We start from the raw sequence: 15,165 nt of genomic DNA, 5'->3' as shown, positions 1-15,165 counted from the left end.
CCTAACTTGAAGTTACAAGCTGCTAAGGCTGAAGAAGTCAAAGTGTTAGAATTTCCCATCTTTACCTTCACCTACTCCACTACACACTCCACTTCACCTACCTCCACTTCACCACACACTCCACTTCACCTAACCCACTATCACCTCCACTACACCTACTACCACATTTTCTTCTATATATAGATTGTATAGGAATTGTAATTAATTAATCTTGTAATACATCAAAGCATCAATCAATAATAATACATCAGTTATTTTTACATGGTATCAGAGCAAGGTTAAGAACCTATTCATTCAGCTTCACCGGCGGGCGGCAGCCTCGCCTTGGCCGTCTGCCGGACCTCTACACATACCAGACTATAACTTCATCTTCCTCTCTCTTACCTCTCTCTTACCTCTCGGCTCTCATCAGTGCCCCTATGACATCCAAGAATTTCTTCCTACCAGGAGCGAGTTTCATGGCAACCGTAAAACTTGAGCTGGCTAGCCAGCCATGCCATTTCGTCAGTGTCTTTCCATAAGAATCACTGCAAGCTTGTGACATAGTCCAGTCCTGATGCTCCAGTAAGTTGCGGAACAATTCCACAAGAAAGTCCATGGCCCTTGTTAACCAAAGAAGACCATTGGTGCAGCTAGATGAAGCTTTTGCTGTCTTTGCTTCAATCTCTGCTTGGACCATGCTGTACAAGTGATTGAATTCTGATGGGTTGGACAAATACTTGTTTCAGCATCATCAGGAGCAGCAATACATCTCTCCCGCCGATGGAGTTGTTCTGGTGCAGGTCATCAACAACCTCCTTCATTGGTGGAAGGTCTACCTTGCTACGACGTAGACTACTCTGGATCTAAGCCTTTTCTGTACAATTTCAACTCTCATCAGTCTCTCAGCCATCTACAGATCCACATCCGCAACTAAACCTCCACCACCAACTTTCGTATGCATTCCAGGCTTTCTAGAGAAAATTAAGTTCCCTCTCGGTTGCTGAACAATTTCCATACACCTCATGTGGTGAACAATTTCCCAACACACCATTCACACACACACTGTTTAGAGAGAGAGCCCACTTAACTTTCTTTTTCTTTTTGTTTTATTATTTTACTCTATCTTTTGAAAACCCACTTAACTTTCTTTTTCTTTTTTTTTATTATTTTACTTCCTCTTTTTGACATGCAACCGAAACACCATTGATTTGCACTTGTCTCTCCTCTCTCTCTCTCTCACTTTACACTCACACCCACGTTACACTTTACTTTTATTTTAATATCTATATATTTTTTTAAACCAAAAAAAAAAAAAAACAAAAAAAAAAAACAAAAAAGAAAGAATAATCTCTATATCTACCATTATTCGTGAGCATCATTTTCTTTCCCTTTCTCTTCTTTTTATTTTTTTATTTGTTTTATATTCCACCTCTCAAAATGTTTTTCCTATCACCCATCCGGCGCACATGGTTCTGCGTTCCAAACAAAAAAAAAAAAAAAAAAAAAAACAAACAGACGAAGATGACCTGTACACCAAACTCCTTTTATTCATGTCGGGGCTCACCCCGTTCACCATTTTACATCAAAAAAAAAAATAAAAATAAAAAAAAAAAAAAAAAAAACACCAACACAAACAAAACAACACACCCACAGTGGGATTTTTCTTCTCTACTCTACTGCAGGTCTCTTCTTCTTGCCTCCGTCCTGAGCCGCCCTTGACGGTGCTGCCTCCGTGTTTTCCACGCCGCCGAGCCCGTTCCCTCCCCCATACTCCTCCACTGGCGCATATGGAGGCCCTCCAAATCGGAACATCACGGTGGCCTTCCGCTTCAGCTCCTTGTTTTCTGCCCTTAGCACGCTTATCTCTGCTCGCGCATCCTTATACATGCGTTGGAGCAGAGCCAGCTGGGCATTTAAATGCTGAACCTCATTTGTCCTACTCTGCAGCCGGTTCGACAAATTTGTGACCGCCGTCATGGTTTCCACACATGACTTCAAGGTGTATTGATTGGCCTCCACATCTGACTGCACTGCCATTCTTTGCTCCACCGACCGCATCGGAAAGTTCAACGGAGCAAACTCCGGGGCGCTTGGTTGAGTTTCCAGTGCCACCGCACCAGTTCTCTCTCTCGTTGACTCGTTGAGGTCGGGAAAGAGGGTGAGCAGCCCGCGGGAAGACGAAGCCATTTTTCTGGGCAACAGAGTGTTACAGAGTATTACAGAATATCTCTCTCAGAAATCTCTCTCAGACAACAGAGTGTTACAGACTATCTCTCTCAGCAAAATGAAGAAGAGTTTTTTTTTCAGAGGTTTTTCGCAGCTTTTCTCTGCCTCAGCCTCAGCATCAACCTTGGTTAAATAGCCAAGGCAGCCACGCGCATCGCGCGCCTCTTGCCACCAGCCGACAAACGGGCACGCAAGCCAAGGCGCCCACGTGCCTCGCCATCATGTCCGGCACACCTTTTGATGAATTGGGCACGCCTTTTGATGGCACGCCTTTTTATGGATTGGGCACGCCTTTTGAAAAATTGAGCGCACCTTTTGAGGATGCGATTTTTTATGGGTCCGACAAGACTCTGTAAACTGTCCCGACATAGATTCCGGTTAGTTTCTACAAGGGTCCGACAAGACTCTGTACACTGTCCCGACATTGATTCTGGTTAGTTGTTACAAGGGTCCAGCAAGACTCCGTAAACTGTCACAACAACTGTCACAACATTGTCTGCTACAACGGTCCGACATGACCCCATAAACTGTCTTCTACAACGGTCCGACATGACCCCATAAACTGTCTTCTACACCGTTATGACACCACCATACAGTGTCCTCTACAACGTTATGACACCCTCATACAGTGTCCTCTACAACGTTATGACACCACCATACAGTGTCTTCACCAATGGTCTGACACGACCATACAGTGTCTCCTATCCTTTTTTATTTTTATGTATTTTCTTGTTTTGTTACTCTCTCCAAACTCAAGTTGGTTAGTTTCTCTCCTCCTTGAGTTTGCGGGGGGCTGTTAGAATTTCCCATCTTTAGCTTCACCTACTCCACTACACACTCCACTTCACCTACCTCCACTTCACCACACACTCCACTTCACCTAACCCACTATCACCTCCACTACACCTACTACCACATTTTCTTCTATATATAGATTGTATAGGAATTGTAATTAATTAATCTTGTAATACATCAAAGCATCAATCAATAATAATACATCAGTTATTTTTACACAAAGAGAGGGAACAATATCAGCGACTTGTCGGGAAATTGATTTACTTGTCTCATACACGGCCTGATATTGCCTTTGCAGTCAGCATGGTAAGTCAGTTCATGCACTCACCAGGGGCAGAGCACTTTGAGGCCGTTTATAAGATCTTAAGATATTTGAAAGGAACTCCAGAGAGAGGCTTACTGTTCAAGAAACATGGCCATCTTCAAGTTGAAGTATACACAGATGCAGACTGGGCAGGAAGTGTTACAGACAGGAGATCAACATCCGGATACTGCTCCTTTGTAGGTGGGAACCTAGTTACATAGCGGAGTAAAAAACAGAATGTGGTAGCTAGAAGTAGTGCAGAAGCAGAGTTCAGAGCTGTTGCCCATGGAATCTGTGAAGTAATGTGGATTAAAAGAATTCTTGAAGAATTAAAGCTTTCTCACCCGACACCTATGAAGGTCTATTGTGATAACAAAGCAGCTATATCTATAGCTCATAATCCAGTTCTACATGATCGCACAAAACATATAGAAGTGGATAAACATTTCATCAAGGAGAAAATCAATGCTGGCATAATCTGTATGACCTACCTTCCAACAGGTGAACAATTAGCTGATGTGCTAACGAAGGGACTACACAAGAAGCAATTTGATAAGCTGACTAGCAAGCTGGCTATGGAAGATATCTTCAAACCAGCTTGAGGGGGAGTGCTGGAAATTTGTGTTAATGCATATAATAAGATAGTGGCATGTATATAATATGATAGTGGTGTTGGTGGTAGATAGTGGCATGTATAGAATATGATAGTGGTGTTGGTGGTAGATAGTGGCATGTATAGAATATGATAGTGGTGTTGGTGGTAGATAGTGGCATGTATATAATATGATAGTGGTAGATAGTGGTAATATATAATATGTAAGTGGCATATAATGGGTTATAATGATGTTTGTAATATCTCCTATATAAGGAGTGTCATTTGGTCTTGTAAAATAAGAAGTTTTGAATATAACAGAAATATATTCCTTCTTCCTCATATTTTCGGAGTTCTTCTTTCTCATATTTTCTAAGTTTTTGAACAATTGCAAATTGATATTTTGGGCAGCTAAGAAACAAGAAGTTGATAAAATAAGTGTATTTGAGATAAGGATGCTAAGATAGATGTGTGGTAAAGCCAATAAATATATGATTAGAAATGAAAACATTTGTGAAATGGTAGGAGCAAGCACCAATTGAGGATAAGTTGAGAAAGTACAGACAAAGAGGGTTTGGTCATGTATAACAAAGATCAGCAGATGCAACAGCAATGAAGAATGATATGGTCACTGTAAATGGAATGTGGTGGCCTGGGGGAAGTCAAAGTCCTAAACTGACATGGGTTGTTGTAGTAAAAAATAATATGAATTAAACATATAGACTTTGATAGAGCGGAATGACATAAAATGATTTGTGGCTGACCCCAATTGTTTGGGACGTAAGGCTTGATTTGACCTGGATTTGCTCTGACAAGCAATAGTTAATACCTAATGATGATGTTTGCTCTAATTTCAAATAAAATATTGTCTTCTGTGCTTGTAGTTTATGTGTAATGTTGGAGAATTTTCTTCTCTGTCTCTCTGTCTCTCTGTCTCTCTCTCCATAAATTTCCTACTCTTTGTTTTTGTTTTTGTGAACCAACAATTACTCGTGATTGTTCTGCTGCTGCTGCTGCTGCTGCTGCTGTTGTTGTTATTGTTATTATTATTTGTTTTGAGTTCATATTCGAATCCGTTATGAAGTCATTACGTGTTTTCTTTTCCTGGCAGTATCTAGGTTATGTTGAGATACATGCATGCTTATGTTACTTTGACGACAAAAGAAAAAGGTTCTCTCTTTACTGAGAGAAGCTTGGCACATATTCCATCTTCAAATTTAGAATCCTGGAATGCGTGTGTATATATATTGGATAAACAAATGCATGCCCAAATACCTCAAATTGTGGGGACTTTTAAGGTGATGTGAAACATCTTCAAGCTAACTTCTCATTCTTTGTCATCTAAAAGAGGGGATGGGTGATTAAGCGTTAGATTCTTGTTGCTATGCTTCAATCCATCTAAAAGAGTGGCAGTCCTAGCTCTTTCGTTGCTGACAATACAAAAATATATATGAATGAACTTTTCACTTTTCATAATGAGTAACAATTTCGGATTGATTGCCAACTTAATGGATGTCACCTCCATCTTTTGAGCATGGAATTGGTGATGCTACTTTCAAATCATAAGGTAAATAATAACCAGTAAGACTTTGATAGTGCTACTAAGTGCAGATTGTCACGAAGTAGTATTTCTTGGAGAGGCAAAAGGCCAAATCACAGGGAAAGGGAGATTTAGAGCACAGACTAAGTGATAGAATAAAATGAAATAAATTGATTATAAAGAAATTGGATTTTGTCGTATTTCAATTCTGAAAATAATTTTGAAAAACATTTGGATAAAAACGAAGGCATCAAGGATACACACACAAGAAGTCTATGATTTTAGCTCAACTGAAAATCAACTGAGAAGCGGTTCGAGTTGGAAGATGAAGCGGTGATTTCATAAAGATAATATTGAAGGATTGATTTATATAATTGATCATTAGGGAATTACAAGAGTTTATCATAACCCAAATGACAGTAAATCTCACTAAATCGTACGTATCCAAAGTCAGGATAAAACCAAAGATTTTACAGAACACAAACATCATTAAATCATATCAATCTAAAAATATAAATCTTACATTAAAACATAGGAGAATCAAAGAAGCAAATACTATAAACATGGTGTGGTTTCACCCCTAGCCTTAGCTAGGATTCTTAGCAATCCATAATATTCAACAAGAGATAGAGAAAGAAAGAGAGCTAAGAAGGTTTCTTTCCAGCTGTAGAAGATTCTATTTCACTGTTTAATTGGTTATGGTAGTATGCCAGAAATAAAACCTGCATGTGTGTACACGTGCACGTGCACTGCCCTGTGGTAGCTCATCATATGCTCACAACTCACTGTACTCCAGCAATTTGTTATAGAAAGCTGATACATATTCTATCAGAGCTAGATGAGAGAGAGAATTTCTGTTTAGTTCATTTTCTTGCCAGTTTTTGGTGAATGGTATTACTTCGTTGATGTTCCTCACTGTTAACTCCTTTTGACTATGAATTTTATCTCCTTACATTTCAGGCTGTCGGAATAATTGCTGCAGTGGGCGATTCTGTTAAGAACTTAAAAGTTGGCAAACCTGCTGCGCTCATGATTTTTGGAAGTTACGCCGAATTTACAATGGTACACTATCTTGAAAAATATAATTTTTAAATTTTCACAATGGTACACTATCTTGAAAAATATCATTTCTAAATTTTTACAATGATACACAATGATACACTATCTTAAAGGTAACCTTTTGTTTTGTTTAACAGGTTCCCTCAAAGCACATCCTTCCTGTGCCAAGACCTGATGCAGAAGTTGTTGCCATGCTTACATCTGGACTTACAGCATCAATAGCTCTAGAAAAGGTTTGCTCCTTCAAAAAATTATTTTGTTCAAGATTTTGTCCACCACATTATTTGTGAGATGGAAACAACTGTCATTAGCAAACAAAAGTTTAGGTTTTCAGTCATTGTAACTATTGCTCTAGATTGGAATGTTCTATTCTTCATATGTTCCACTTAATCAAGCATCACACAAGACTAACTTGTTCTTCTATTATGAATCTTGTAGGCAGCACAAATGGATTCTGGAAAAGTAGTCCTTGTAACAGCTGCGGCAGGAGGGACTGGACAGTTTGCAGTCCAGGTTTACTTACGAATATAGGATTATGGTTGCTTCTAATTGGTCTCCATATAAATTTATTCAAAGATGTGTTAGCCTGTTGCTTTTGAGTTGAAGGACATCGACTTAATTGGTGCTATTATTACTAGGTTAAAAAAATGTGACCAGCCATTGTGAGTAGAGACTGCTAGATAGGGCTCTAGCATTTGTGTCTAGCGGCCAATGTAGGTTGACTTGGTGAATGCACTCTGTTTCTGTTAAAAAATAAAAACTGATTGTTTCAAGCATATAAGAAAAAGTTGGACTTGGCTTGTTGGATTAAGCATGAAAGTGGCACAGAAGTCATTGCGGTATGAATTTCTCCTTGCCAGGTAGTTAGGTCTACTTTTAGTAGAAGCTATGATATTCTGGTCTTATGATGTCAAGCAGCATGGGTGAGGGTTTATGTAAAAATTAATGTATTATTGATTGATGTTTATATTAATTTCAATTACAATGATTCATGATTCCTATATATAGAAGAGGGTGAGTGTGTAGTAGGTAAGGAGTAGGTGAAGTGGAGGTGGTAGTGGTGTAGTGGGTTAGGTTTAGTGGAGTAGGTGAGGTGGTAGTGGTGTAGTGGGTTAGGTTTAGTGGAGTAGGTTTAAGTGGGTGAAGTAGGTGGAGAGTAGGTGGATTTTAACAGCCCCCCGCAAACTCAAAGGGGATAGGAACTAACCAACTTGAGTTTGGAGAGAGTAACAAAACAAGAAAATACATAAAAATAAAAGAGGATAAGAGACACTGTATGGTCGTGTCAGACCATTGGTGAAGACACTGGATGGTGGTGTCATAACGTTGTAGAGGACACTGTATGGGGGTGTCATAACCATGTAGAGGACACTGTATGGTGGTGTCATAACGGTGTAGAAGACAGTTTATGGGGTCATGTCGGACCGTTGTAGCAGACAATGTTGTGACAGTTGTGGTGACAGTTTACGGAGTCTTGCTGGACCCTTGTAGAAACTAACCGGAATCAATGTCGGGACAGTTTACAGAGTCTTGTCGGACCCATGAAGGAGCTAACCGGAATCAATGTCGGGATAGTTTACAGAGTCTTGTCGGACCCGTGTAGAAACTAACCGGAATCAATGTCGGGACAGTTTACAGAGTCTTGTCGGACCCTTGTAGAAACTAACCGGAATCAATGTCGGGACAGTTTACAGAGTCTTGTCGGACCCCTGAAGGAGCTAACCGGAATCAGTGTCGGGACAGTTTACAGAGTCTTGTCGGACCCTTAAAAAGTCGCATCCTCAAAAGGTGTGCCCAATCTATCAAAAGGCGTGCCATCAAAAGGCGTGCCCAATCCATAAAAAAACGTGCCATCAAAATGCGTGCCCAATCCATAAAAAGGCGTGCCATCAAAAGTTGCGCCCTCAAAAGGCGCGCCCACTTCATCAAAAGTCGTGCCCGACAGAAAGCGTCGAGCCATCAAAAGGTGAGCCGGAGACGCGGCGAGGCACGTGAGCGACAGAGTGGCGTGTCGGCCTCGGCTATTTAACCAAGGTTGAGGCGGAGGCTGTGCAAACCAGTCTGAAACCGCCGAAAATCCTTTGAAAAAACTCTTCCGTTTCTGAGAAAGAGATTCTGGAACACTCTGTTGCCATTCTGTAACCAACCTTTCTCTGAAACACTCAGCAACCCATAACATGGCCTCGTCTTCCCGTTCAGCTACCCAGAATATGGCCTCTTCGTCCCGTGGTCTGCTCACTCTTTTTCCCGACCTCAACGAGTCAACAAGAGAGATCACTGGTGCGGTGGCACTGGAACCTCAACTAAGCGCCCCGGAGTTTGCTCCATTAAACTTTCCGATGCGGTCTGTGGAGCAAAGAATGGCAGTGCAGTCGGATGTGGAAGCCAATCAGTATACATTGAAGTCATGTGTGGAAACCATGACTGCGGTTACAAACTTGTCGAACCGGCTGCAGAGTAGGGCAAATGAGGTGCAGCAGTTAAACTCCCAGCTGGCTCTGCTCCAACGCATGTATAAGGATGCGCGAGCAGAGATAAGTGTGCTAAAGGCGGAAAATAAGGAGCTGAAGCGGAAGGCCACCGTGATGTTCCGTTTTGGAGGTCCGCCATATGCTGTAGTGGAGGAGTATGGGGGAGTGAACGTGCTCGGTGGACTAGGAAGCACGGAGGCAACACCGGCAAGGGCCACCCAGGACGGAGGCAAGAAGAAAAGACCGGCGGCTGAGTAGAGAAGAAAAATCCCACTGTGGGTGTGGTAGTTTTGTTTTTGTTTGGTTGTTTTTTTTTGTTTTTTTGTTTTGTTTTTTTTTTTTTTTTTTGTGTAAAAGTGTGATCGGGGTTGTTCCCTGAGATAAATAAAATATGATTGGTTGTGCAAATTTGTAAATGGTTTGCAATGGTGTTTGGTATTTTTTTTTTTTTTTTTTTTGTTTTAATAAGAATAATAATAATAATAATAAATAGGTATCATGGAGTGGGCGGTGATAAAAATATGATTTAGAAAAAAAGAGGAAGGTGGTGGAATGATGGGTCAAAAAGTAGAATAAAAGAGAAAAAAAAAAAAGGTGCACATGAGTTGGTATGTCAAAAAGTAGAATAAAAACAAAAGTGCACATGGGTTGGAAAGTAACATGACCTCGTCAATTATTTGTCCATAACTAGTTCCTTTCTCCTTAAACCAGTATGGGATTTTTCTCTTGGTAAATATGATGTTATCATCGGGGAGACCCGGCAAAGCAAATGTCTCTGTAACATAGAACAAGAACCTGGGAATGCCGAGGCGAGCACCAAGGTCGGCAGTCCAGGGATGGAACATGTCGCTGACGATGCAATCAGGGCGGCGTCGTTTGAAATGATCGCCGATGACCTGCGATTTTGGACGCCGATCACGAGGTTGAGATTTTCTGGCGAGGAAAAGAAGCAGAAGCTTCCGAGATCGCAGGATTCGCCTCTGATGGTGACGACGTAGGCGAATTGGACGGCGATGATGAGAACACCGAAGACAAAGAGTCGAACCAGAATGTTCCTCAGTAAGCTTGGCTTAGACTCCATAGCTCTCTGTATATACTAAATCTAGAGAGAGGGAGAGAGAGCCGTGGGTCTCCTTGGTTTGATGCCAGGAGAGTGTAAAAGAAATTGAGAGAGAGATGTGGAATTTGTGGCAGCGGAGTGAAGGAATGTGTGGAGGTCCGGCGGGCGGCCAAGGCGAGGCTGCCGCCCGCCGGTGAAGTAGAATTACTAGCTTCTTAACCTTGCTCTGATACCATGTAAAAATTAATGTATTATTGATTGATGTTTATATTAATTTCAATTACAATGATTCATGATTCCTATATATAGAAGAGGGTGAGTGTGTAGTAGGTAAGGAGTAGGTGAAGTGGAGGTGGTAGTGGTGTAGTGGGTTAGGTTTAGTGGAGTAGGTGAGGTGGTAGTGGTGTAGTGGGTTAGGTTTAGTGGAGTAGGTTTAAGTGGGTGAAGTAGGTGGAGAGTAGGTGGATTTTAACAGTTTATTACTGGTTCACCCGTTCTACTGGTCAGCCCATGCAGTTTATGACAACACCAGCGATGATGCCCCACATCCTTCCAGGCAGAATCCTTGTTCAGATCCGCAACATGACTTTGTGGTGACTTTACAAGAAAGACAGCTAACACTTTCATGAGGAGAGGGAATTTATTTTATTTTTACTTATTTCTTATATGCAGAAACAATTAGTCTGTAATTGTTTTCCTTTTTAATCCTTCATGCACTGGGCTTTTGCATGTTCTAGATCTAAATTTTTGGTGCATTTGAATAAATTGATTAAATGAAGTGATATGTTATTTTTATTAAAACTTTATAATCTTATTATGATAACGAGTTTACTAATTTTGAGCCACGGTTAATGCAGCTTGCAAAATTGGCTGGAAATAAAGTGGTTGCAACTTGCGGAGGTAAAGAAAAGGCTATGCTTTTGAAAGATTTGGGAGTTGATCGTGTCATTGACTATAGAGCAGAAGATATCAAGACTGTATGTCTTCTAATTCATTAACTCTAGTTTTTTTAGGGTTTTCTACTCTTCTTTTTTTTTTTTTTGGTTATTATTTATTTTACGATGCTTACAGCCTTTCAAGTCTCTCTCATTTCAATTTTTGGCTTGTAATTTTGGCCATCAATAAAACAAGGCAATTAAAGCGTTGACTATTAATTGTTCTATCTGGTTAACATAACCTGCAAACTACATTATATTCTGTTTAAGCTCAGGCAGAAGTTGTTGGGATATACTTGTCCAATTGTTACTTCAATTTGTTGCCATATAACAATTTCCTATCATCCTTGATTCTGCCCCCTTCTCCTGGCTAAACTGAAATTGCTGACTAAATGATAGTGTTTGCACATGCGCGTGCACACACACACATACGGGGATGGATCAGCTCCTTTCCTTGGTCACTATTTGAGATTCCTACAAATGCATTTTCTTATGATGGTTTTGTTTTCACATGACAAACATGCATTGCAGGTGATTGCCTTTAAGAGAGGGATATTTGAATATCCATATTGCATATCCTTAACCAAAATTATGCTCGGATGTGGAAACATTTCCCCCAACCAAAAATAAAAAATAAAAGAAGGTAGAAAAGGTTGATGGTGATGATGTCGGGAATCCACCCATCAAATGACTGAGGAATGCAAATCAAGAATGAGTTGAATTTTAGGACTAAGAATGAGTTACTTGGAATTTAACCAATGTTTTGTCTGTGTGCTTATATCTACATGTTTCCGTAAAGATAGAGGTAGTCATTTGAATGTGGACCTAGTTTGCTGGTCATCTGAGCTTGAAATCCTTAGCAGAAGACTTGACATGACTTAGATTTCCTTCTTGATCATGTCTTCTAATGTGTGGAATGTACGACAAATAATTCAGTAAAATGTCTACATTTACCATCTACCTTGATTTCCTTTGCCAAGTTCTAGTTGTAACAGGATGCTTTGATGTCTGATTCTTCCACCCAACCTCCCAATACAAATTAACTATGGTCATTTGCAATTGTGTTTATAACCTTCACTTTGCAGGTTCTAAAGAAGGAGTTCCCAAAGGGTGTTGATATTGTCTATGAGTCTGTTGGTGGTGAAATGTTTGATCTGTGCTTGAATGCTCTGGCAGTCCATGGGCGTATGGTTGTGATTGGAATGATTTCTCAGGTAAATAGGCTCCCCTCATGAATGTTATATTCCAATGTCACTTGTTGGATTGCTTCCTCAATGGTCACTTTATTTTCTCTTCCTTTTCAGCATCAATGATTGCATCTAGAAATTCATATATTTTTTACTGATGAGACATGCGCTAGAGTCATGTTTTTCACCCACGCTTTTGGATCAAACATTTTAAAATTAAAACGTGTTTACTAAACACGTTTTTTGAAAGTGTTTTTAGCAAACACGCTTTTAGTTTAATTTATTTGTTTTATTTTATTCAATCGTTTAATATTATTTTATTCAACAAATTCAAGGGCAAAACATGGTTACTAATCATGTTTTAAATTTGATTATTTAACTATTTCAGTATTGCTATAATGTATTCCTCTGGAATACAGTCTGTACTAAACCCTGTCGAGCCTGAAATTTAAATTCTATAAATCAAAGAATTAGTACATCATGACTGCACATCTGTATATTTCTGAATGGCTCTGCTTGGTTTCTTTCTCATAATTTTGATCTGCTATTGATGAATTGATAATTTGGGTTAGTATCAAGGAGAGCATGGGTGGAAGCCTTTGAATTACACTGGGCTATGTGAGAAGCTTCTAGCTAAAAGCCAAACTGTGGTAAGTTGGACTTATTTCATGAATTTTGTGTAGTTAGTTTACGATGGATCTTATTATCATTATGATCATCACTGTAGATTATGTCTTTGCGTGAAGCTATGAGTGTGATTTTAGATAGATGTTATATTACTGTTGGAAGATTACGGGAAATGACTATATGCCACCTTTTCTAGTTTCTAGGGATTGGAGAGTTGTATGTAGATTGTGAGATTTTTTTGTTCTTTTTGTCCTTTTGGCAGACTTCTTGTTTCCCTTTTTTTCTACTCAATCCCTCTCTGTAATAAAGTTTCATCTTTGTTGCTGATCAAAAATAGATAACAACTATCTTAGGCTTGAGAATTAACACTTCATTTTATTGATTGTGTCCCTATCACTCATAAGTATCCTTACAATTATGATGTTGGCGACGGTCTAAGAAGAATGAATGCTTATACTAAGGAGTTGTGTACACAACGTTAAGTGGATATTGCATACTTATTGATGCATGCCTGATTCTTTTGAATGTACCATCAATTGAAATAAAATTTCTAGTTTGAACATGTCCAAGACTTTTCAAAAACTCTAGGACATGTGTCCAACATGTCTTGAACATTGAGATGCAGATTTGGGGTTTCAAATACTTGGACCACTTGTTGAATAAGAACTGAGAGCTACAAGGATAACTGTGTGAATTTGGTCCAATCCTTCTCTATGTGACGTATGTTTCTTATGTGAATTTTAACATTTTCAGTTAGAAACATAAACAAAGCCCCCAGAAGCTACTGATCCTATGTTTGCTGAATTTGTCATAACATCATGTCCATATGATGCCGTACCCATTCCCTGTATCCATATTTTCATTGCTTCATGGACGATAGTGATGCTGATCTACATATGTGATGATGTAGTCCTAATTCATAATAGTAATAGTCAATATTGGGAGAGGCTAGTTTGTTTGTCGTATCCATTTTGGCAGGTGGTGCAACTGAATTTGGATTTGTTTAACTGTACATACCCCTAGCTAGATTCAGGATTCAATTTAATCTTGCAAATGAAAAGGATTGTATGTGGAAATTTCCAAAAGACATTATGACTAATTTTATTGAAATATCAATTCAAAGTTCTCTCATTATCCAAAACTTATTTTGTTTGTGGTCTAAATAGCTTTGATATTTGCTTCAATGAATTCTTTTTTGGGATCAGAAAATTTTAGCATGATATTGGATTCTTTGAGCTTGAACTAACGAAGCCAATATTTTCAGGCTGGTTTCTTCCTGGTGCAATATAGTCACCTATGGCAACCACATCTAGACAAGCTTTTCCATCTTTACTCACTGGGAAAGCTTAAGGTAATGAATGTACTCATCACAGTTCTAATATATTTACTTGCCTACATACAAGCTGCATCTGTCTGCTCGCAAATAAGCTGAAAACTTGAAATTTTTTTTACGAAACAGTAGGTTTTGCCGAAGTACAACATCTCACAACGAACATTTTCAAAACTTTAAGCTAATAAAGTAGAAAGTAAAATTTACCAAATGGGGTCCAAATTAGACCGCAGGAAGTTCTTTCTTCCAGATAATGGGATCGATTCTTTTTTTTATTTGTGTTGGCTTTTTTGGCTTTCGAAAGTTAGTATTGTAATTTTGTGCCAGCAAGAATCAATTAATCCTTACAGAAAATTAATTGCCAATCAAGTATCAGAAGATTGTGTTTTAGTTCTTTCAGCTTCAATGAAGAGGACTTTTACTGGTGACTTGTTTAGGAGAATTTAGTAAATAACAATTAAGTGAAGAATAAGTGCAGAATTTCATTAAGTAAAATGAAAAACTTACAATGATCTGACCCAGCCTCGTAGAGATTTACATCAACAAGCTATTTGAAACTACTCCTATGAATGAAGTGCAATACGGGAATTTGAAGTACAGAAATGTAAAGAACTGTAAAAACTGGAAGGGAAAATAAAGTAGATAAAATTGGTTTTTTGATCCGAGTCTGGATCCTCCTTTCTGGGGCCTTCTCTGCTATTTATACTTCTCAATGACAACCGTCGAAGTGGTCTCCTAACCGTCGAAATGTCTCATAACCGTTGAAATGTCCCTCCATGATCGCTGAACATGCTTTCTTACAGTCAACCCCACTACACCATATTTGCAGTTAGGCTTCCCTCCTGATTTTGAATTTGAACCTTGTGAGTAACTGTTAGGCCACATCACCTTATATTCCTCGATCATTCTAGTGCTACACAGACCTATTATTACCAGTATGGGTTGACACGTGTCTGACTATGGTTGGCAATTTATATTACCTCTCCAAATTGCCCTTTTCATGCCACGTGTTGAATTGTGATTGGCTTATACAAATTATACAGCCAACATTACCCCC

At 39.3% G+C, this 15,165-nt stretch overlaps 1 protein-coding gene across 6 annotated transcripts in view; it reads left to right on the top strand.

The window, feature by feature from the left end:
• The window catches only part of NQR (ARP protein (REF)), a 48,910-nt gene that overhangs the window by 19,018 nt on the left and 14,727 nt on the right, over positions 1-15,165 (top strand). For all 6 annotated transcript variants that reach the window (XR_014360756.1, XR_014360754.1, XR_014360755.1 and 3 more), the window contains exons 10-16: positions 6,400-6,501; positions 6,636-6,731; positions 6,937-7,011; positions 10,887-11,006; positions 12,050-12,178; positions 12,724-12,801; positions 14,043-14,129. Coding sequence is in view for 3 of the 6 variants with exons in the window: in XM_028232305.2 (XP_028088106.2) it covers positions 6,400-6,501; positions 6,636-6,731; positions 6,937-7,011; positions 10,887-11,006; positions 12,050-12,178; positions 12,724-12,801; positions 14,043-14,129 (687 nt within the window). In the remaining 3 variants the exon portion in view is untranslated. The remainder of the gene's footprint in view (positions 1-6,399; positions 6,502-6,635; positions 6,732-6,936; positions 7,012-10,886; positions 11,007-12,049; positions 12,179-12,723; positions 12,802-14,042; positions 14,130-15,165) is intronic.

This window comes from Camellia sinensis, chromosome 2, assembly GCF_055761805.1.
Source record: "Camellia sinensis isolate YWXY chromosome 2, ASM5576180v1, whole genome shotgun sequence".
NCBI lineage: Eukaryota > Viridiplantae > Streptophyta > Magnoliopsida > Ericales > Theaceae > Camellia > Camellia sinensis.
Note: the sequence above shows the minus strand (reverse complement) of the source record. Positions and strands in the feature narration are given on the sequence as shown.